The following is a 24787-nucleotide window of genomic DNA, read 5'->3' as shown; positions in this document are numbered from 1 at the left end:
AGGAAGAGGATCATAGGTAGTATGTAAGAAAAAGTAGAATTTACCTAGTCCTCTAAGCAAAAGAAATTCTGGATGACAACTCTGTAATAGGCCCAGCAAGTAATGGTTCAAATTTTCGTATAAAAACCAATAGATTAAAAAAGATGAAATGGATAACAAGGAATAAATAGGATGAATAAGAAGTTAGAAGATATTTGTGGCATAGATAAGGAGTATGTTTTTACTTTTTAGAGGCAGAAATACAACTTGAACACTTGGCTTAAATATTAAAGAATCCTTGGGTTAAATATGAAATGAGTTTAAAATGGAGCATGAATTTAAGATTTATCCACCATTGGCATATTATATGTTGGACATAATTTTTGAGTATTTTTTTTGAGATATTGTGACTATTTGTAAAGATTAACAAATCACAAATCACGACTTTTCACAGTCTTCCAAAGGACCAAACCTTTAAGAATTTTTTAAATAGAATAAAATTCATTCTGTTTTTCAGTTACTGTGTGGGTCTTTTGTACTCTTATAAATGTTAAAATACGTTATGGGGTCTTTGGTGACCTTATTTTTCCTGTGTCTTGAAACATCTTGCTATTTTATTACCCTAGCAATTATTTTAACAATTATTTCCAACTGTGCAAAAATGAGTAAAACAGTAAAGAAAGCAGAAGAATCATTACTTAAAAGGCTAATAATAAATAAATCATTACTATTCTGTTATCCTTTAATTTTATTATTGTGTTGCCCAAAGTATTACATTATCATTTAAGAAAATATAAAAGAAATCTTTGAGAGTTCCCATTGTGGCTCAGCAGGTTACGAACCTGACTAATATCTCTGAGAATGTGGGTTCCATCCCTGGCCTCACTCAGTAGTTTAAGGATTTGGCATTGCTTTGAGCTCTGGTGTAGGTCTCAGACATGACTTGGATCCCACCTTGCTATGGCTATGGTATAGTCTGGCTCTGATTCAACCCCTAGCCTGGCAACTTTCATATACCACAGGTGCTGCCCTGAAAAACAACAAAAAAAGAAATCTTTGTAGTCTTTTTTTTTTTTTTGCATTCATTAAAGAAAATTGAATTCAGAAATTTTTATTTTTACCATAATAGCAAAGAATTGACAGATGAATTTTCAGTTATTAGAAAAATCGGGAGATAAATGCGAAGAGACAACCATGGGAGGCTCTAATGATGAAGGTGAAATTGAGTCATGTAAACGAAATTTGAACACTGACTCCTCAGATGGTGATAGTGTAGATTTTTTCCAACTCCTGAATTAATGAATGAACAATATATGTTTAAAGGACAAAAAGGGAAGGACAGATACTCTGTTTATCATTTATAGCAAGGAATTCTTCAAGTAGTATTATGTTACAAATTGGACTGTCCTGTTTTCAAAAGAGTTGTGAACCATCACCATTTTCAGAAGTGTTGCATTTTGAAGAAACAAATGCAAAAAAAAAAACCAAAAAAAAAAACAGTTGATAAACCTTCAAACTGTTAGAAATGTCTTTTGAATTTGAAATCACTATTTTATAAGGTAATTATTTTCCAAATTTATTCATGACAGTTGATGAGTTTGTTGAATTCAAAGGATGTTGTCCATTTCAGATATTTCTCAAACCCAGGAATATACTTTAGGATTAAAATTCAAATGCAAATTTCTAATGAAGTTTTTCATAATCCATTTTATTACTATAAATTATTTCTAAAATGATTTTATTTAAATCATTTTAGGGAGTTTCCATCGTGGTTCAGTGGTAACAAACCCAACTACTATCCATGAGGATGCAGGTTCAAGGATCTGGCATTGCCATGAGCTGTGGTATAGGTCGCAGACACGGCTTGGATCCCATGTTACTGTGGGTATGTTGTAGGCTGGCAGCTGATTCGACCCACAGCCTGGGAACTTCCATATTCCCAGGGTGCAGCCCTAAAAAGACAAAAAACAGAACAAAATTGAATTTTGGAGTTCCCATCGTGGTTCAGCAGTTTATGAACCCAGGTACTATCCATGAAGATGCAGGTTTGATCCCTGACCTTGCTCTGTGGGTTAAGGATCCAGCACTGCCATGAGCTGTGGCTCGGATCCTGTGTTACTGCGGCTGGGGTTATAAGCCAGTGGCTATGTGGTGTAGGCTGCAGGCTACAGCTCTGATTGACCCCTAGCCTTGGAACCTCTGTATGCCACGGGTGTGGCCATTAAAAAAAAAAAAAAGTGGGAAATGGGATTAAGATGGTGGACTAGAAGGCCTGGAGCTCAGCTTCTCTCCTAAAAATAACAACATTTACAACCATATGCTGAGCAGTCTTCAACCAAATGGAACAGAAACTTTCAAAAAGATATCCTACTCCAGAAGACAAAGAGGCCACATCATGTGGTAGGAGGGGCAATTATGCAATATAAGCAACCCCATACCACCCAGGTAGGAAGCCTCACAGACTGGAAAGTAACTGTTTCACAGAGACTCATGTATAGGAGTGAGAGTTCTGAACCCCACATCAGATGCCCATGTGTGGGGATCTAGCACTGAGAGAGCCCCCAGAGCATCTGGCATTGATGGCCAGTGGGGCTTGTGTGCTGGAGCTCCATGGGACTGGGGGGAATGGAGACCACATTTGTAAAAGGCACACACAGACTTTCATGTACACTGGATCCCAGGGCAAAGCAAAGTCTCTATATGAATCTGGGTCAAAGCTTACCAGCTTTTGGTGGACCTCCTGGGAAAACAGCGGTGAATGTGGCTTGTGGTGGGGGAAGGACATTGGAAGCAAAGCTCTTGGGAATATTCATCAGTGTGCCTTTCTCTGGAGGTGGCCATTTGGGGAAAATCTGGTAGCACCCATCAGCACTGGGAAGTCCCAGGGCAAACAATTATCCAGGTGATCCCAGCACCACTCATCAGTAAACAGGCTGCCTAAAGACCCCCCCACCCCCATCTCAAGGCACACAACCACCTCTGATCTCATCTAGACACAAAGTCCCATCCACCACAGGGATAGGAATCAGCTCCACCTACCAGTGGGCAGGCATCAGTCCCACCCATCAGGAAGCCTACAGCAAGCCTCCTACCAACTTTAGCCACAAGGGGGGAATACAACAGAAGTAACAGAGCCTACAACTCTATTTAATCTGTAAAAAGGTCACCACACCAAAAACCTATAAAAATGAAAAGACAGAGAACTATAACTCAGATGAGGGAGAAAGAAAAACCCCCAGAAGAACAGCTAAGTGATCAGGAGATTCTCAGCCTCCAGGAAAAAGACTTTAGGTTGTTGATGCTGAAGATGATGCAAGACATTGGGAATAAACTGGAGGCAAAGATGGATAACTTACAGGCAACATTGAGCAAAGAGATAAAAGATATAAAACTTAAGCAAGAAGAGATGCAAAATACAATAACTGAAATAAAAAATTCATTAGAAGCAGCCAACAGCTGAATACAGGAGGCAGAAGAACGAATAAGTGAGGTGGAGGACAAAGCAGTGGAAGTCACAGATGCGAAACGGAACAGAGAAAAAAGATTGAAATCAAGGAGTTCCCATCATGGCACAGGGTAAACGAATCCCACGAGGCACCATGAGGTTGCAGGTTCGATCCCTGGCCTCACTCAGTGGGTTAAGGATCCAGCGTTGCCATGAGCTGTGGTGTAGATCACAGACATGGCTCAGATCTGGTGTTGCTGTCGCTCTGGTGTAGGCTGGCAGCAACAGCTCTGATTAGAATTCTGGGACAGTGCTAAACACACCAACATCGGTATTACAGTGGTGCCAGAAGGAGAAGAGAGAGAAAGGGACAGAAAAAATATTCAGAGATAATAGGTGGAAATTTCCCTAACATGGGAAAGGAACCACTCAAATCCAGGAAGTGCAACAAGTACCATATAAAATAAACCCAGGGAGGAATACCCTGAAACACATACTAATCAAACTGACGAAAGTTAAAGAAAATACTGAAAGCAGCTACAGAAAGGAAACAAATGACACACAAGGGAACCTTGATAAGGTTTTTTGCAGATTTTACAGCAGAAACTGTGCAGGCCAGATGGGTGTGGCATGATATAATTAACGTGATGAAAGGAAAAAAACTCCAACCAAGATTGCTTTACCCAGCAAGGCCCACATTCAGATTTAAAGGAGAAATCAAAAGCTTCACAGACAAGAAAAAGCTAAGAGAATTCATCAACACTAAACCAGCTTTACAAGAAATACTAAAGGAACTTCTCTAGGGAGAAAAGAAAAGACCTCAACCAGAAGGAAAAATACCACATATAACAAGGCTCACCATTTTATATAAAGATAAGAAATCATCCATGCGCAGTTATGCCACCAAAATCAGAAATCGTGAGAAGAGGTAGGTACAAATGCAGGACACTGAAGATGCACTTACAATTAGGAGACGTACAACTTAAAATAATCTTGTATATATGTAGACTCATATCAAAATTTCAGAGTAACTGCAAACCAAAAATGTACAATTGATACACAAATAAGAAAAATCAGCTCAAATACAACACCGAAGATAGTCATCAAACCAGAAGAGAAGAGAGCAAGAGAAGAAGGGAAGAAAAAAGAGCAACAAAAACAAATCCGAAGCAATTAATAAAATGGCAATAAGAACATACATATTAATAATTACCTTAAATGTTAATGAAATAAATGCCCCACCAAAAGACATAGACTGGCTGGCTGGATACAAAAACAAGACCCATATATATGCTGTCTTCAAGAGACCGCCTTCATGTCTAGGGACACATACAAATTGAAAGTGAGAGGATGGAAAAAATACTCCATGCAAATGGGAATCAAACCTGGAGTAGCAATACTCCTGTCAGACAAAATAGACTTTAAAATGAAAAATATTTTAAGGGACAAGGAAGGTCACTATCTAATGATCAAAGGATCACTCCAAGAAGAAGATATCACAATTTTAAATATCTGTGCACCCAAGCTAGGTTCAGCACAATATGTAAGGCAACTGCTAACAACCTTGAAAGGATAAATCAACAATAACACAATCATAGTGGGGGATTTTAACACCCCTCTTACAGGAGTGGACTGATCATCCAGACAGAAGATCAATGAGGAAACACAGGCCCTGAATGAAGGATTAGACCAAGTGGACTTAATAATATTTATAGGACATTCCATCAAAAAGCAGCAGAATATACATTCTTCTCAAGTGTATATGGAACATTCTCTAAGATTGATCACATCCTGAGCTACAGATGCAACCTTGGTAATGTTAAGAAGATTGAAGTCATATCAAGCATGTTTTCCAACCACAATGCTATATGACTGGAAATCAACAACAAGAAAAAACCTGCCAAAAAAAAAGCAAACACGTGGAGACTAAACAACATGCTACTAAACAACCAATGGATCACTGAAGAAATCAAAGAGGAAATGAAAAACTACTTAGAAGCAAATGACAACAAAGATACAACACTCCAAAACCTATGGGATGCAGCAAAAGCTGTTCTAAGTTTATAGCAATACAAGCCCACCTCAGGAAACAAGAAAAAGCTCAAATAAACTAACTTTACATCTAAAGAAGCTGGAGAGAGAACAGGCAAGACCTAAAGTTAGTAGAAGGAAAGAAATCATAAAGATCAGAGCAGAAATCAATGAAATAGAAACAAAGAAAACCATAGAAGAGATCAATGAAACAAAAAGCTGGTTCTTTGAAAAGATCAACAAAATTGATAAAGCCTTAGCCAGACTTATCAAGAAAAAGAAAGGGCTCAAATCAATAAAATTAAGAATGAAAAAGTAGTAGTAACAATGGACATCACTGAAATACAAAGGATCATAGGGGACTACCATATGCAACTTTATGCCAATAAAATGGAAAACCTAAAAGAAATGGACAAATTCTTAGAAAAGTACAATCTTCCAAGTCTAAATCAAGATGAAATAGCAGAGATGAACAGACCAATCACAAGACCTAAAATTGAAACTGTGATTAAAAAAACTCCAGCAAACAAAAGTCCAGGACCAGATGGCTTCACAGGTGAATTCTATGAAACATTTAGAGAAGAGCTAACAGCTATCCTTCTGAAAGTATTCCCAAAAAATCGAAAAATGCTGTCTTCAAGAAACCCATTTCGTGTCTAGGGACACATACAAATTGAAAGTGAGAGGATGGAAGAAAATATTCCATGCAAACGTGAATCAAAAGAAACCTGGAGTAGCAATACTCATATCAGACAAAATAGACTTTAAAGGGAGGAAGGGATACTCCCAAACTCATTCTATGAGGCCACCATCACTCTGATACCAAAACCAGACAAAGATACCACAAAAAAAGAAAACTACAGGCCATTTGCATTTGTGAACATCGATGCAAAAATCCTCAACAAAATACTAGCAAACCAAATCCAACAATACGTTGAAAGGATTGTACATCATGATCAAGTGGGATTTATCCCAGGGATGCAGGTGTTCTTCAATATCCACAAATCCATCAGTGTGATACACCACATTAACAAACTGAAGAATAAAAACCATATGATCCTCTCAATAGACGCAGAAAAAGCCTTTGACAAAATCCAGCACCCATTTCTGATAAAAACCCTTCAGAAAATGGGCATAGAGGGAACCTACCTTAACGTAATAAAGGCTGTGTATGACTAACCCACAGCTAACATCATTCTCAGTGGTGAAAACCTGAATGAATTCCCACTGAGATCAGGATATCTGCTCTTGTCACTACTATTCAACATGGTTTGGGAAGTCCTAGCCACAGCAATCAGAGAGGTAGAAGAAATAAAAAAGGAATCCAAATTGGAAAAGAAAGTAAAACTACCACTGTTTGCAGATGACATGATACTATACCCAGAGAACCCTAAAGACTCTACCAGAAAACTGTTAGAGCTCATCCATGAATTTGGCAACGTCGCAGGATACAAAATCAATACACAGAAATTGATGGCATTTCTATATACTAACAATGAAAGAGCAGAAAGAGAAATCAGGGAAGCAATCCCATTTACCATCACATCCAAAAGAATAAAATACTTAGGAGTAAACCTACCTAGAGAAACAAAAGGCCTGTGCTCTGAAAACTATAAAACACTGATGAAAGAAATCAAAGATGACACAATTAGATGGAAAGACATTCCATGCTCTTGGATGGGAAGAGTCAATATTATCAAAATGACATACTACCCAAGGCAATCTACAGATTCAGTGCAATCCCTATCAAATTACCAAGGACATTTTTCACAGAACTTGAACTATATCTTAAGGTTTGTTTGGAAGCACAACAGACCCAGAATAGCCAAAGACATCCTGAAAAAGAAAAATGGAGCTGGAGGAATCAGGCTCCCTGACCTCATACTCTACCACAAAGCAGGTAATCAAAACCCTATGGTACTGGTACAAAGACAGACATACACATCAGGGGAACAGGATAGAAAGCCCAGAATTCAACCCATGCACCTACAGCCAACTAACCTGTGACAAAAGGAGGCAAGAATATACAATGGAGAAAAGACAACCCCCTCAATAAGTGGTGCTGGGAAAACTGGACAGCCACATGGAAAAGAATGAAATTAAAGCACTCCATAACACCATACACAAAAAGAAACTCCAAATGGATGAAAGACCTAGATATAAGACCAGACACCATAAAACTCTTAGAGGAAAACATAGGCCAAACACTCTCCGACATAAACCACAGCAACATCTCCTCAGATCCACCTCTTAGGGTAATGACAGTAAAACAAAACAACTGGGACTTAGCTAAACTTAAAAGTTTCTGCACAGCAAAGGAAACCCTAAACAAAATGAAAAGACAACCCACAGAACAGGAGAACATCTTTGCAAATGAATCGATTGACAGGGTTTAATCTCTAGAATTTATAAACACCTCCTACTGCTCAATACCAAAAAAACAAACAACCCCATCAAAATGGGCAGAACATCTAAACAGGATTCTCCAAAGAAGACATATGGATGGCCAAAAAACACATGAAAAGATGTTCAACATCACTCATTATTAGAGAAATGCAAATCAAAACCACTCTGAGGTACCGCCTTACACCAGCCAGCATGGCCATCATCAAAAAGTCTACAAACAAGAAGTGCTAGAGAGGGTGTGGAGAAAAAGGAACCCTACTACAGTGTTGGTGGGATTGTACATTGGTGCAACCGCTGTGGAAAAACACTGGAGAGTCCTCAGAATATTAAAAATAGAACTCCCATTTGATCCAGCAATCCCACTCAGCAATTCCACTCCTGGACATCTATCGAGAGATAACCATGACTCTAAAAGATGCATGTATTCCAGTGTTCACTGAAGCACTCTTTTCAATAGTCAAGACCTGGAAACAACCTGAATGTCCATTGACAGAGGAGTGGATCAAGAAGAAGTGGTACATATACACAATGGAATATTACTCTGCCATTAAAAGGAAGGAAATAACGGCATTTTTAGCAACATGGATGGACCTAGAAATTATCATGCTAAATGAAGTCAGCCATACAATGAGACACCAACATCAAATGCTTTCACTGACGTGGAATCTGAAAAAGGACAGACTGAGCTTTGCAGAACAGATACTGCCTCACAGACTTTGAAAAACATAGTTTCCAAAGGAGACAGTTTGGGGGGTCTGGAGATGCGCTGGGGTTGTGGGATGGAAATCCTGTGTAATTGGATTGTGATGATCATTGTACAACTATGTATGTAATAAAATCATTTAGTAATAAAATAAAAATTTTTTTTAAAAATTGTAAAGTCATTTTAAATTATTTATTAATTTATATCTAAATATGAACAATTTATATTTAAATTATATTTATATCATTTAAAATTATATTTTAAAAAGAACAAAAAGTTCTATTGGATCTAGATTGTAAATGATGCCTATATTTCTGATACGGTAAGGGTTAACGGAAACATAAGTAGAGAGGATTCTATTCTTACTTAGTTGAAAAAAGAGAGGGAGCCATTAATGATAACATATTTTTTGGTTCTTGAGTGTGTACTGTTCAGCCCCTAATACTATAAATGTTATTCATTGCATTTCAGCCTTTAGAATCAATCTGCAAAAGGTAGGTTATGGTTATAGAGCAGGATGTAATGATAATCAAGTTCATGCTAGAGGAAAAGTAGGTAGTAGAAATGGGGCAGTAGAGACGTAGTAATGAAGCAGTATTAGAGTGAAGGATGGGTATGCAGATGACTTTATCTGTGGCAGAGCCAGGGGATAATACTTGGAATGGGACAAAAGGAGGGATTTTGAGTTTTTTTTTTTTTTTTAATTACAAGGATAGTGAAGAGATTTATTTTTTGTTGTGATAAAGTATATATACTTTAAAACTTTTCCATTTTACAATATCCAACTCATTGGATTTAAGTAATTCAGAATGTTACAACCATTACCATAATCTAGTGTCAGAACTTTTTCATCACCCCCAAAGAAAACCTTGTGCACATTAGTCAGTCATTCCCTGTTCTTCTTTCTCTCTACCTGCTAACAACCACTAAACCCCTTTCTGTCTCTTTGGATTTACTTACTCTTGATAGTTCATATAAGTGAAATCACATAACATGTGTCCTTCAGTGTCTGCTTCTTTCACTTAGCATAATGTTTTCAAGGTTAATCCATCTTGTAGCGTGAATCAGTACATTATTCTTTTTTTTATGGCTGAATCGTTCTGTTTGAATACACCACAATTTCCCATTCATCAGCTGATGGACGTTGGGCTTTTTCCATATTTTGGCTATAATGAATAATGCTGCTGTGAACATTCATATCCAAGTTTTTTTCCTGTTTTCTTTTTTTTGTCCTTTTAGGGCTGCACCCTCGGCATATGGAGGTTCCTAGGCTAGGGGTTGAATCGGAAATGTAGCCACCGGCCTACACCACAGCCACAGCAATACCAGATCCAAGCCGCCTCAGCAACGTGCACCACAGCTCTTGGAACCTTAACCCATTGATGAGATAAGTGATCAAACCTGCATCCTCAAGTATACTAGTCAGATTCATTTCCGCTGAGCTATGATGGGAACTTCCAAGATTTTGTGTTAACACCTGGTATCGTTATCTATATCTATTGGTGAGGAAACTAAACTTCAGTAATAGCTATAATAGCTGATGTCATACAGGTCAAAATTGATGAAGCTGGAGGTACAAATCTAGGTACTCTGATGTCAGAACCTATATTTAACCACTGTGCTTAACCTGGCAAATAGGTGTCCCATAAATGTTAATTAATTTTCCCTCATTTTGAAGCCTTTTTTGGGTGTTGACAATGTTAATTTAGTATTTATTAACCTCCGTTTTAAGAGCCAATTAATTATTGTGGGTACTACTAAGTTTATACTTCAATGCTGTGTATTTATTGGTTACAGTTTGGCTGTAGCAGCAATTCCTGAAGGACTTCCCATTGTGGTCACAGTTACCTTAGCCCTTGGTGTAATGAGAATGGTGAAGAAAAGGGCCATTGTGAAAAAACTACCTATTGTTGAAACTCTGGGTAAGTCTCCGTTTAGAGTATGCTTCCAGTGATGTGTTAGTTTACATCAACAAGGAATCATCTTTGGGTTTTACAGTTTTTGCCTTAGAGGTTTGCATGGTGGTGTTTGGCTTGTGGCAGTGTTGGGTATTTTTTTTTCCTATTTCGGCTCTCTCTGAGGCATATGGAAGTTCTTGGGCCAGAGTTTGAATCTGAGCCAGAGGGTGACCTGTGCCACACAGCTGCAGCAACTCCAGATAATTAACCCACTGTGCCTGGCTAGGGATCGAACCAGTGCCTCCACAGAGACAAGCCTGATCATTAACACTGCACCACAGTGGGAATGCCAAAGTATGGTTTTAACAACCAGAAAAGGTCATTAAAAATATGTATCAGGAGTTCCTGTCATGGCGCAGCAGAAACGAATCCGACCAAGAATCGTGAGGTTGTGGGTTCAATCCTGGCCTCACTCAGTAGGTTAAGGATCCGGTGTTGCCGTGAGCTGTGGTATAGGTTGCACACACGGCTTGGATCTGGCATTGCTGTGGCTCTGGCGAAGGCTGGCAGCAACAGCTCTGATTGGACCCCTAGCCTGGGAACCTCCATATGCTGGTGGGTGCCGCCCTAAAAAGACAAAAGACCAAAAAAAAAAAAAAGTATCATTCAGATCAGGGAACTTTAAATCTTTCTGCATCATTGAATGTTCTAATGCTTCAGTCATGTTAAAACAAAAAAAAAGTTAACCAGTGAAACCTGAGAGTGACATACATTTGTTTCTTTTTGACATCTCAAGAAAGATGATAATTATTATAGATCCTAAAATGCCATTCTTGAGCTGAATTTATTAATAAGAACAGTAAACATAGAGTGGTTACATTGTTATTAATTTTATGTGATAGGAAAATTTTGAATACTGTTATGTTATGAAACTTTTTTTTATTTAAGAATTCAAAATGTTGACTTTAACCTCTTGTTTGAGTTTTAATATTGAGATGGCAAGAATATCTTAAAATACTGACTGAAAAAAAATATAGGAGTTTGTATTTAGGTACCCTTGACACTTTCTAGAAAATATATAAAATTATTATACAAAGCTAATACCAAGTATCTTCGTAGAAATCAGCTGTAAATAAATAAGAAAATGACATCATTTATCAGTATCTAATTTTTTTATTTTAGAAACTACCTTATGATAAAGTAAGCACAATGAGAATAAACAATCTAAAATTACACATGAACTTGACTTTTACAAAATTCAGAGGAGGAGGACAGTCTTCTAGTCTGATGTGTTTTCAGTGTGAACTTAAATTTTCCCGTCACTCTTGGTGATGCATAGTGATTTGTTCTTTAGGCTGCTGTAATGTGATTTGTTCAGATAAAACTGGAACCCTGACGAAGAACGAAATGACTGTTACCCACATATTTACTTCCGATGGCTTGCGGGCTGAGGTAGGTACTCTATAGATTTTATCTCTAAGAGCAGAATTCCTTTTTAAGAGTCTTGGTGTTCAGCCAGGACCTTACCTGCACATGGGCTGTATGTAAGTTAGTCAGTGCCTGAGCATTTTCCATCCCAAGACTCTCCTGAGTCTTGACTCTGCTCCATTTGTTCAGTCCAGAAACATTGATCCCTCGAACCTTTCTTTCAGTCTCCTTCACATCCATCTATCGCCAGACTCTGCACATACAGCTCTTGCTGTATGTGCAGAATTCTCTAAATGAAGATGCTTCAGTGGCTTTCCATTGTGACTAGGGTCCTGAATTGGGGCCCCTCACTACCCTACATGTTCTGTCTCATATTTCCTTCTTGAGCTTATATCTCCCCTTTGCTCTGTGCATCACATACACTGGATTTATGGTTCTTTCAGTGTGACAAAATTCACCTTGCTTTAGAATCTTCACCACTGTTCTCACTACTTAGGACAGCCTAATGCGTCCTCATCCTTTGCACCTCATTTCCAACCCATTTCTTTAGAAAAGCATTGCTGACCACCCAGAACTCTCTCTGAGTTATAGTTCCATACCTCTTATCCAGGTAAAATTCCCTGTTCTTCTCATTACACTATTAAGTATAATAGAGCAGGAGCTCTCTTGTCCAGGACAGGGTCTGCTTCATTGTAGTAAATGTTGTTTAAAGAATAGATGAATAGATAGATTACTCTGTTTTAAAAATCATATATTGGCAGCCTCTGAAGTGCATGTCATTGTATGTGCATTGGTTGATTTAGAAGCTAGGTGGGTACAAGTTTCATTCCCACCTAGGCTTGGCAGGATTTCTGGCTGGTATTTTCATTAGCATTACTTACAATGGGTAGGTATTTTAAAATGTATTTATAGCCAGTTCTCTGAGCAAGATAAGCATTTGACAGATTAATAAAAATTGTACTTAGGTCTATTTAATTCCATTTTACTAGGCTGTAAAATGAGACTTGATATTTAGGGTGTTAGATTTGGTTAAGGATACCCACTGCTGTGTTGTTGACTGTGTGTTTTCTAGATGGCTCAGAAGGGTCATTAGGGTTACAGGTGCTTATATGGTATGGTCCAGGTATGGAAGGTAGGTTGTAAGTTTCTTGTTGTAAGACTATAATTTTATATGTCGAACATTAACCATTATCTCCAAACTGTCTTATTTTTATTGTGCAATTTAACTTTTATTTGGCTTGGTTTTCTCTGTATAGGATCAGTGTCTGACTTATCTCTGTCTCTGATTTTTAAAGCTGACATGCAGTACACTGTGTTAAGTAATTTATAAGTGTTAGGGTAAATTATTTGTCTCTAAGTCTGCATATTTGTAAAAAGAATACTGCTTTTGTCTGGGTCACATGTTTGTCATGAATGTTAGATGTGCTCAAAGATTTGAATTCTTTGCAAAATTTAGTGTGTATATAAATGTTATATAAATTTAAGTTCACTTATGTATACTTTCATGGTTTATTTATCTTTTTGTAGTATATTGTAAGTAGAAACTATGAAATTATATTAATTATATTAACAATATATTGCATCTTAATATGCATTATAGTTATTAATGCACAGTAATTATTGATATAATTAATTGTAGGTTTATCATTGTAAAATTAGTATATATTCCTTTCATTATAGAATTCACAATAAAAGCAGATTTAAATGCTTTTTCTAGGTATATACACTAGGAATGTCATGATGTTTAAAATGCAGTGAACACAACTTGTCATAGTTTTTGGTTCTCATAAGTATTGTCACTGTGTATTGGTTGTATTACTGACTCCACTTTATGTTCCTTAGGTCACTGGAGTTGGCTACAACCCATTTGGGGAAGTGATTGTTGATGGTGATGTTGTTCATGGATTCTATAACCCATCTGTTAGCAGAATAGTCGAGGTAAATACTCATTCTCTAAGAAAGTGACTCTTTCCTAATGACTTAGGACACATGATGTGTTCATAGTTTATGTTTATTTCTCTTAGGCGGGCTGTGTGTGCAATGATGCTGTAATTAGAAACAACACTCTCATGGGGAAGCCAACAGAAGGAGCCTTAATTGCTCTTGCAATGAAGGTATGTGCCTGTTCTCTTTTCTTTGACACCTCTCAAGAGAATGTGAAGCTGCCAATTTCAGTATTACTGGCCTTGAGGGGTAGAATGAAGAAGACTCACAGTATTTGAGTTTTTTTTTTTTTTTTTCCATGGATGTACTTACCACTTATGGAAGTTGCCAGGCTAGGGGTTGAATTAGAGCTCTAGCTGCAGCCTATGCCACAGCCGTGGCAACACTGGATCTGAGCTGCATCTGTGACTCACCAAAGCTTATGGCAACACAAGATCCTTAACCTACTGAGGAGGCCAGGGACTGAATCCTCATGTCCTGGAGGCTATGTCAAGTCCTTAACCTGCTGAGCCACAACAGGAACTCCAGTTTTTACTGCCTTTGGAGAACAAATTTTATTCTTCTTATATGCACCATACAAACTAATGACCAGTGGTGGATTTTTTCTTACGAAGAAATGTACTTTTCTTCCTTAGTATTCCGAGTTTTGTGTGAAAGCTTTATAAATGTGTGTAATTACTGATAAGTGTCGACTTTCAAATGCAAAACAGGCAACATTCTTCAGTATTTCCCTGTAAAGATATTAAGGCCAGCATGAGGAATCTGCTCTTTGTTTCAGTCTTCCCTTTTCCTTCCATTATCAGTTACTTAAAATGAATGTAGAATTAGAATTTGTGTGAAGGGCATGGCAAGCTGTTCTTAGTGACTCTTCATCTGTCCCAGTTCTCCTCTTCTCCTAAGTTCAACAGTTTTTAAATGACAAACCTTTAAGTCCAGTCTGGCATTCCCGTAACAAAAACAAAATTCCTGCTTTTAAGAGCAGTCTTGGGAGACTTTGAGACATATAAAACAGGATACCTCTCAATAAGGTTTCTTGAATTCACATTGAATATAGAAATGTAGGTTGTTAGTAACATTTAATGTAGTGAAGCAAAATTGGTTATTTCTAGAATACATGTTTTCTTAACAGAAAGCCACATTCTTTTACCATTTGTTCTCCTTGTAACTAAAATAGCATGGTATAGCTTTTTAAAAAATACACAAAAGTTGAGTAATTGTTAATAAGTATTTGTTGTGTTATATTTATCTCTTGGAGAAAGAAAGAGCGTGAGACCACCTCCTTGTGGGTGGAGACCTCACACTTTTGGTGGGGAATGAACAGTGACATGTTTGAAACAAATAAAAGGTAGACCAAGGTCTTAGACAGTTAAGTCTTAAACATTCAGCCGTATAGGAACAATGTGCATTTGGACTTTGGGCCTGGGCTTTGAAGGGAAGGTTTTTGAGTAGTTTAAAGAACAGTTTTGAATATTTGGGAGAAATGCAAAGGGTATGAGGAAGGAGAAGAGCTCCATGGCATTGGTAGTACCAGCATGTTGGGTGGTGGGGTGAAAGAGTAGGATGGCAGCAGCAGGCAAGGTAGATCAGAATTCCCGAGAACCAAGGAGTTGAATCCAATTATAGTATTGGCTGGGCACCTTTATATTTATTCGTATGCTGCAACCTTCCAGAGTTTGAGCCAGTAGTCATTGTTGAAGTGATTCTCTGCATGTAGTTCAGTAGTATGCCTTAGAGTTTATCTACTCACCTGGGCTTTCATGATCCTTTGGGCTGCTGTTTAGAGAGATGTGTATATAGATGGAGCACTGCTATTTGCAAAATAATCCAGGTATCTCTAGCCAGCCTCACTACAAGTTGTGACCCTTATTTCTTGGTTAAAGGAAAAAATACATTTGGTAAGAATTAACTTTCCTTTTGTGCCATATAGATGGGTCTTGATGGCCTTCAACAGGACTATATCAGAAAAGCCGAATACCCGTTTAGCTCTGAGCAGAAGTGGATGGCTGTTAAGTGTGTGCACCGTACACAGCAGGTATCCTTCATTTTAGAGAATACTTATTCTGTATTATTTAATTAGATGAATGTTTTCCATTTACTCTCCACCTTTAGATTTAAGCAGTCCTTTGAGTGTAACACAGACCAGCTTTGAAGTGTGTGTGATTCATAGTACACTGTCTCTGGTTGTTTTCGTGTTGTCTTTGAACTCATGCATAGACAAATTTGTCCTGCTGTGTGAAGAAACAACTCAAAGAGCTGGAATCTGGGCCCAGTTTCCTGGAGGTTATGACATCAAAGTCTTTCGACATCATTTTTTGTTCTTTTCCTCTTCTCCTCTCCTTTTCTTTTTTAATGGCTGCCCTCATGGCATATGGAAGTTCCTGGGCCAGGAATTGAATCTGAGCTGCAGCTGTGACCTCTGCCACGGTTGCGGCAACACTGGATCCACTTTTCAGGCCAGGGATTGAACCTGCTCCCTGCAGTGACCTGAGCTGCTGCAGTTGGATTCTTAATACACTGCACTACAGTGGGAACTCTTGACATTATTTTTGTCCTTTTTTTTTTTTTTTTTGCGAGCCCCCACCCCCACAGCACATGGAGGTTCCCAGCCTAGGAGTCAAATAAGAACTGTAGCCATTGGCCTACAACACAGCCACAGCAACACCAGATCCGAGCCTTGTCTGCCATCTACACCATAGCTCATGGCAATGCTGGATCCTTTACCCACTGAGCAAGGCCAGGGATCAAACCTGCATCTTCTTGGATGCTAGTTAGGTTCAATTCCACTGAGCCACGACGGAAACTCCTGTTTTTGTTCTTGATGACAGGTCTCTGCTGACTGTTGTCTATGTTCTACCACTGAAGGATATCATGTCTTCAGAACAAAACCACATTATTTTGTAGAAAAGTGGTTACCAAATGTGTATAATTCATGTTAGTTGATCCAGCTTACTAACTGGCAAAACAAAATGCACTGATATTTTTAAGCTACTATCTTATTCCTATGTGCTTTAGAAATTTTTACATAGTAAGAGTTATCTACAGTAGTTATCTATAATGTATAATCGTATTATTCATAGTTATTACCAGCTTAATGCTTAAACTTTGCTCTTAAAAATATATATTTGTTATTTTTACATTTTCTTTTTAGGAATTAAGGTTATATGTTTTTATCTGAGGAAATATTTTGAAACCAATTTGTATCGCTGTGGATGAGAATTAATGAGAGGATTCCCCCTCATCTGTAATTAGTAGGAAACATACTGGTTTTAAATGGTTCAACACTGAACTTGTGGATAGAAGAGACTGTTCAGGAACGCTGATGATGAGAGGAAAACAGATTTCTATTTAGTCTTTAAAGGAACTTTTATAAAGTTTTGGGAAGGAAGACAGTTGGAAACAAAACTGAAAAAAAAAACCAAAAAACAAAAACCTGTTGTTTTAAACCTTGTAATGTAAAGCTTTCAAAAATTGCATTAGGGTAAGATAATTTTCAACTGATGTCCCTCTCATATACTTATATAGCAGGAATATGTATATGATTATTTGGAAGGTCTATTTCTTTACCTTTTATATAGGCTCACACACTACTTCAAGATAATGTGGCTCATGTAAAATTTGCAGATTTGACTTTAGTAATTTTGAATCTAACCTCACTGAAGTTGTACATTGGAAGTTGTAGATTGAATCTTTTCATTTGGAGGGGTAGGGAGTGGCAGGATATGAATTGGAAAGATTTGTGTGATTATTCTTCCCATTTGCTGACCCAAAGAGTTTCTCTTACAAAACAAAATCAACCAACGTACCTAACAAAATCCAAACCCACTGACCTGACTCAGGATCTAGAAGAGGTCAGCGTGGCACAGATACGACAAACTTAGCAATTTAAAAATAGCCCTAGTGGCCCAAATAGTTTGCCTTTAGAGGACTTTCATTTGAGCATGATAATATGCATTTATTGGTACTCTTTCCCTGGAACCTACCAAAATGACAACCAGTGAATAAAAGATAAACTAAAAAAGAGAAAGTATGGGAAAGACTTAGGGAGCCATATATCTTTGAATATAGCACCTAAGACATAGGGCTAAATATAGTAGGTAGGATTGAAATTCTGAGTAAGGAACAGTAGAACTCCCCCCATACCTTTTCTGTTTCTTAAGGCCAGACCAGAAATCACATTTTGAGGACAAGAGTAGAGGGCAGAATTAAGATTGAAGACTAAAAACAAGGTGATTAAGGGCAAGTCATCACCCTAGGCCCTAACTCCACTTCCTTAGAAAGCCTGCAGGCAGGTGTCCCCCTTCCCTCATTCTCTTAAGTCAGAAGATTGACATGGTTTAGAGAAACTGACTGGTGCCAGTGTGATTCCATCAGTATGGAGCTAGCCAAGCTCTTGGTTCACTTGTGGAGCCTACCTGCTTCTAGCCCTCTTTTCATCACTCTCTGTAAGGGCCACCAGTTGATAAATCCTGCAGTGCCCAGGGAGTTGCTAGACATTTATTTGCTTCAGGCTTGAATGTAAATGGACAGAGGTTGTGAGATACAGGGGGAGGTCTTCAGGATGAAAGACACAGTCCAAAGCAACAGAGAATGTGGTCTCAGAAAAACAAAGATAATGCTGGATCCTAACTAAAATTTCCAAAGACCATAAAAAAATGACAGCAAAATCCTTAGAATGTTTTAAAAATAAAGTCAGGGAATCTATCAGCAGAAAAAGAAGTCAAAGAGATGGACAATATGAAAATCAGAAAGTAGATGTAGGAGATCCAGCAGCCACCTGGTCAAGGCAGGGAGGTGGCAGAGGATCTTATATCAGTTAATATCAGCAAGTTTCCTATAGGAAGGACCTCAGCTTCTAAAACACAATTGCCTACCAGCTGCTCAGCACAGTGAGTGTGTTAAAGAAGGGGTGAGGGATAAACACATCAAGGTCCATAATTAACTGATTTGAGGACATTTAGGGAGCATTCTCAAAGTTTCCAGAGGTAGTGGGGTGGGAGAAAGGGCAAGGCTGGGAGGTCATATACCAAGTTTTAGACTTTCCAAATGCAGCTGCACCCTGGAGGCTGGATTGTGATAGAGGAAAGCTTTCAACTGAGAGGAATCCTTTTCCCAGCTGAACTTATACATGTGGGGGTAAATTAAAAATGTTTTCACACATTCTAAGTCTCAAAATATATAGCTCACAAACACACTTTTTTTGGGGGGGAGGCGGCGGCACTTGCAGTATATGGAGGTTCCCAGACCTGGGATCAAATTGGAGCTTATAGCCCTGACTTACACCACAGCTTATGGCAACGCCGGATCCTTAAACCACTGAGCGAGGCCAGGGATTGAACCCGCATTCTCATGAATACTAGTCGGGTTCATTACCACTGAGCCACCATGGAAACTCCATATATTTTCTTAGAAAAGTACTGGTGGATATGTTATTCTAAGGTAAGAGAAAAAATTGAGGAAAAGGTGAGTCCTAACCAGGGGATGGTAAAAAGAACTCCCAGGTGTAGAGGTAAGGGAAACTCCTGGGGGCCAGTCATACACTGGGCCTGGTAATCATTCAGTTCTTATTAGAGAAGGAAGGGGAGCATGACTACTCAGTCACTCTGCAGGAGTCATAGCCTTACCTGCTCATTGTGTCATGTGAGAGTTGTCAGAAGAAGGCTTTATATTACATGGAGAAGTTTGGGAATAAGTGGTAATAGGTGTAAAAGAAAATTAAGCAAATGAAGAAAGAAGCCGTTATTAACTTTATAAAAGGTAAAACTTGAACCGAAAGAAATATATTTGGTTTATGTAGGCCATGGAAACAACATACCTTTCTGCTGTCTCTCTCCCTGTAACATCTGTTCCCTGACTACTTGGGAACCAGGGAGATGGAGGCTCCTCCCAGTGTAAGCTCATGCCTTCCTAGCAGAGCAGAGTGGGGCACATTGTGCTCTGGTTCCTAAATTCCCATCTGGACACAACACAAATCCTGCTCATGTTTACTGACCAAAGCAAATCTCATCTGACTTCAGTGTTAAGAGAAGCAGGGAAATACATTTCTACCCCATGCCTCCAAGGAGAGCTTGGATGTTTGTGACCTGTTTTGGTGGCCACTTGACTCAATAGTGAGGCATTAGAAAGTAGGTTTTGTTCTGCATGTGTTATAACAGTGGGGAGAGAAGGAATAGGTAGTGGGGTGGCCACAGTATCACCTTTCACAGTGGACGGTATGAAAGGGATAAATGAGGAGGTAGCAGTGTAAACATATTTAAAAACATGAAGATAAATACCAAGGAAAACATCTGGAAGAGTTAGAATTGGTCTGCCTCTTTGGAGAGCACTGGAAGTAAGGAGTTGGGGCAGGACTGTGGTTCTTTTTTTTTTTTTTTTTTGTCTTGGGCTGCTCCTGCGGCATATGGAAGTTCCCAGGCTAGGGTTCTAATCAGAGCTGCAGCTACCAGCCTACGCCACAGCCACAGCCATGTGGGGTCCAATTTGTGTCTGTGACCTATACCACAGCTCATAGCAACACCAGATCCTTAACCCACTGAGCAGGGCCAGGGATCAAACCCATATCCTCATGGATACTAGTTGGTTCGTTACCACTGAGCTACAATGGGACCTTTAGGACTGTGGTTTTCACCATAAGCTTTTGTGTATTACTTTACAGTCTGAAAATACCCGTTGTTACAAGGTGATTGTGAGAATTAAATTGAGTCATATAGATAACATATAATCACAGTAATAGAAAACCTGTACCATTGCTTGTGAGTGATGTTAGCTGTTTTCCCCTTTCCTGTGATGTTGTGAACCTCTCCACACATCTCAGTGCCCAGTGTGGACAGAGCTTAGGGTAGCCTTGCCTTCTGTTGGAGGATGGAGGGTGTGGCGTCAATGACATGTTCTGAAGAGGATTCATAAAGCTCCCATGTCAGCCTTTGCTCTTCAGAGTTCAAGTGCTATTCAAAGCTTTAGCCTTGAGTAACTTCCCTGGCAATTATGGGAAATTCATGCCACTTGTTTTGACTCCAAGGGCAGATATGAGCAGATCGAAATTAAATTTATTTCCTGTCTTTTTTCTTCTTAGGACAGACCAGAGATTTGTTTTATGAAGGGTGCTTATGAACAGGTGATTAAGTATTGCACTACTTACCACAACAAGGGGCAGACCTTGACGCTCACACAGCAGCAGAGAGATCTCTACCAACAAGAGAAGGCACAGATGGGCTCCGCAGGCCTCAGAGGTAAAGCTATTTCAGCACAGCACCCAGGGTGGAAAGATTATGCCCTTGAATTGCAGATGAATCTGTGTTTCACACTTGAGCTGTCCAGCTCTATTCCAGGCTTCCTAGATCCCTGCACTTTCTGAGGTGTTAGGTTTTAGTTGGTTAATTGGCCCCCAAAACATGGGAAGTTGGGGACATAGTGAAATATGAAATCTCTAGTTCTTATAGACCTGCAGTGGTCTCCGAGCAGGTGACAGAAATTTTATTTTAGACAAGTTTATCTTGTACAAAGGGTGATAGATAAAGTGATGTTATGCATTTCTTATTTCATCACTTCATCTTGTTTGTTAATCTAAAATGCTTTCCTACACATTAAAAGACTTAAGCCTCTGATTCTTTAAACTGAGATGGTTGCTTGCTTATTCTTCATCTCCTGACTCCTTCCCTTAGCTATCACCAGAGAGGAAAGAAGTGCCCACAGTCTGCTTATGTGAAATCTCATTGCCTGGACAGTGATAGGGAGAGTGTGTCTTCTGAGCTTACACACCAGCCCTTTCTTCTCAGGCATCGTGTGTGGGATTGAAGAGCAGGGGTTGGGGCCATACCTGGTTTTTACTGTCTGTCCTGTAGGGCATATACAAACACACACACAGACATAGACATGTATATAGTCTTTCTCAAGGAAATTGGAACTGTTGGTCCTAATTTTATTGTTATTTACAAAATAGAAGTCAAGCACCACACTTCCTAGGAGAAGGAAGCAAGTTAGGTAAAAAGTAAATTGCTCTTATTATACATGGGTCACTTAAGCAAAGTCTTTCTGTGTGGAATGAACATTTGGATAGATTTACAGGACTTTTACTCTTAAAATGAGCTAGGTTTAGAAAAGTATCCTTGTGGCTTCATTTGAGGGCTGTTTTTTCTTGTTCTTATCAGCTCATAGCAAGAGAATTTCAAAGTTGGCTTGCATTTAGAGACTCTCAAGATGCCTTAAAGGTCTGATGTGTGCTCTCTGTTTCCTTAATTTTTGTAACAGGTTTCACACTTTTTTTTTTTTGCTTTTTTTAATAGGGCTGCATCTGTAGCATATGGAAGTTCCCAGGCTAGGGGTTGAATTGGAGCTGCAGCTGCCAGACTCACCACAGTCACAGCAACACCAGATCTGAGCTGAATTTGTGACCTACACCACAACTCACGGCAACGCCGGATTCTTAACCCACTGAGCAGAGCCAGGGATTGAACCTGCGTTCTTATGAATATTAGTTGGGTTCGTTACCACTGAGCCACAACAGGAACGCCATGGTTCCATACTTTTTAAAAACTAATTCTTTGCAGCTGAAGGATTGTGGAGCTGTGTGTGTGTGTGTGGTTTGGTGTTGTATCATTGGGAAATAGACCAGACTTAGTGAAGGAAAACATCATGGATGCCCATCCCTTGCCAAATCCTGAAATGTCCCTCATGTCTTTTCTTCTTCCTCCTGACATTACTGTAATGAAGAGTAAAGAATAAATGAATAAATATTTTAAATTTAACTTGATGTGAACTTACTTTGTACCTTATAAAACTTGTTTCTTAAAAATACATATGGCCCTTGATTTTATTTATTTATTTATTTATTTTTTGCTTCTTATATCTGCTCCTACCGAATATGGCTACCAGTTCTCAGGCTAGGGGTCAAATCAGAGCTACTGTTGCCGGCCCATGCCACAACCAGAGCAATGCTGGATCCAGACCGTATCTGTGACCTATGTCACAGTTCACAGCATTGCTGAATCCCTGACTCACTGAATGAGGCCAGGGATTTAACTTGCATCCTCATGGATACTAGTCGGATATGTTTCTGTGCTCCACAATGGCAACTCCCATGTGGCCCTGAATTTTAAAGTTGTAGTGTGTTTTGTTTCTATATTTTAAATGTAAAAGAGGGAGTGGGGAATCCTCCATGCAAAAAAAGGTCTATGTACTTTTGTCCCAAACAGTAGCAGTAGATCTTCATTTGTGCCAAAGAAGCAAACAGATAAATACAGGATACCAACTTCTAGGCTGATACCATCCCTGCACTGAAAGTGCGAAGAGCTGATGTTTCTTTCTTAGGATTTGCTGAAACATGAATTGATACCCAGTGTCCCCTTCTGTTGCCGTCTGCCTCTGGTCCAGCACCCAGGACTGTTAGGTGGCTCATCCCCTCTAGAGTGAAAGCCTTTGGGGCTCACATCTACATAAGTAGTTAGGTATATGACTCTGACATTGGTAAAATGGAAGTTATTTGCCTCTAACCTTGGGTTTCCAACTATATCTCATTTTCAACCTTCTGCTTGAATAAAAGTGGATACTTCCTGTTATTTTTCAGTTTCCCCATGAGGTTTTCTTTGATAAGTTGTGCAGTCTTACATGGTCCCAGATGGACACATTCCTTTGGCTCATAAAGTAGCTACCAGAGGTTCCAGAATTCTGAGAATAAGCTAAATGATACTTGGAAATGAATAGTCCTTTGTGTTCTCTCTTAAATTCCCAAGGATGACAGGAAACTAAATGTAAATGATTTGTGTAGTTTTAAAAGAACCAAAGTTACAAATAAAAAATATCTGTTAATGTTATAGAAAGAGTGAAAGAATCCAAACTATTGTTAGTATTAGTGTTTTTGTTTGTTTGTTTGTCTTTTTAGGTCCACACCCACGGCACATGAAAGTTCTCAGGCTAGGGGTCCAATTGGAGCTGGAGCTGCTGGCATACACCATAACCACAGCAATGCTAGATCCGAGCTGCGTCTGTGACCTACGCCACAGCTCACAGCAACACCCACTGAGTGATACCAGGGGTAAAACCTGCATCCTCATGGATACTAGTTGGGGTTCGTTACCACTAAGCCATAATGGGGACTCCGGTATCTGGTTTTACAGATTAACTTCACCTCCCAGGGTGTTATGTACAAAATTGTTACATGTTGTATATATGTAATTAATACTGCCTTCTCTTCAAGCTGTTGAATTCTTCTGGAGGCCTTTAAGATGGGAAGATGAAGATACAATAATAGAAGACACCTTCACAGGTGTCTGTTTAAAATTAACTTTAAAGTCAACAAACCTATCATTTTCCAAATAATTGTATTTTCTTAAGAGCCGATAGTTTATACCGAAAGGACTATATGTGGTTGCTATGTGAGAACATTCCTTATTTGCTCCTTACTTGCCTTCTCTGCCTAACAATTCTTTGGTCTTAGTTCTTTTAATTTTTAATAAGTTAAAGAAACCCTATTTCGAGAACCATTCAACTATAGTATCTTAGCTTGCAATAATTTTGGTTTTTAAAGTTTCTACAATTACTACAATGACATTGTATGTACTCTTAATTGATTTATCTGAGAAGTGTTATAGTCTCTAGCTTTCGTAAGGTAAATTCTACTGGTTTTATGATTCACATTTTCTTTTTTGGATTTTATTATTATTTCCCAAGTTCTTGCTTTGGCTTCTGGTCCTGAATTGGGACAGCTGACGTTTCTTGGCCTGGTGGGAATCATTGATCCTCCTAGAACTGGTGTGAAAGAAGCGGTTACAACACTTATTGCCTCGGGAGTGTCAATAAAAATGATTACTGGAGACTCACAGGAGACTGCAGTTGCAATTGGTATAACTAGGCTACTTTCTTCTGTTTTTGATAGTTTTTCTTAAAATACTGCAGCACATAGTTTTATGACCCATTAGACATGAAGTATGTTTACATAAGAGTGCAATTATGCAGTTAAAA

General features: G+C 38.8%; 1 protein-coding gene across 3 annotated transcripts in view; it reads left to right on the top strand.

The window, feature by feature from the left end:
* The window catches only part of ATP2C1 (ATPase secretory pathway Ca2+ transporting 1), a 155726-nt gene that overhangs the window by 112113 nt on the left and 18826 nt on the right, over nucleotides 1-24787 (top strand). For all 3 annotated transcript variants that reach the window (XM_047768294.1, XM_047768313.1, XM_047768303.1), the window contains 7 exons: nucleotides 10362-10486; nucleotides 11817-11914; nucleotides 13733-13828; nucleotides 13915-14004; nucleotides 15762-15866; nucleotides 20904-21060; nucleotides 24497-24667. In XM_047768294.1, coding sequence (XP_047624250.1) covers nucleotides 10362-10486; nucleotides 11817-11914; nucleotides 13733-13828; nucleotides 13915-14004; nucleotides 15762-15866; nucleotides 20904-21060; nucleotides 24497-24667 — 842 coding nt within the window. The remainder of the gene's footprint in view (nucleotides 1-10361; nucleotides 10487-11816; nucleotides 11915-13732; nucleotides 13829-13914; nucleotides 14005-15761; nucleotides 15867-20903; nucleotides 21061-24496; nucleotides 24668-24787) is intronic.

Source organism: Phacochoerus africanus, chromosome 1 (genome assembly GCF_016906955.1).
Source record: "Phacochoerus africanus isolate WHEZ1 chromosome 1, ROS_Pafr_v1, whole genome shotgun sequence".
Lineage (NCBI taxonomy): Eukaryota > Metazoa > Chordata > Mammalia > Artiodactyla > Suidae > Phacochoerus > Phacochoerus africanus.
The sequence above is the reverse complement of the archived record's forward strand: the minus strand, read 5'-3'. Positions and strand labels throughout refer to the sequence as shown.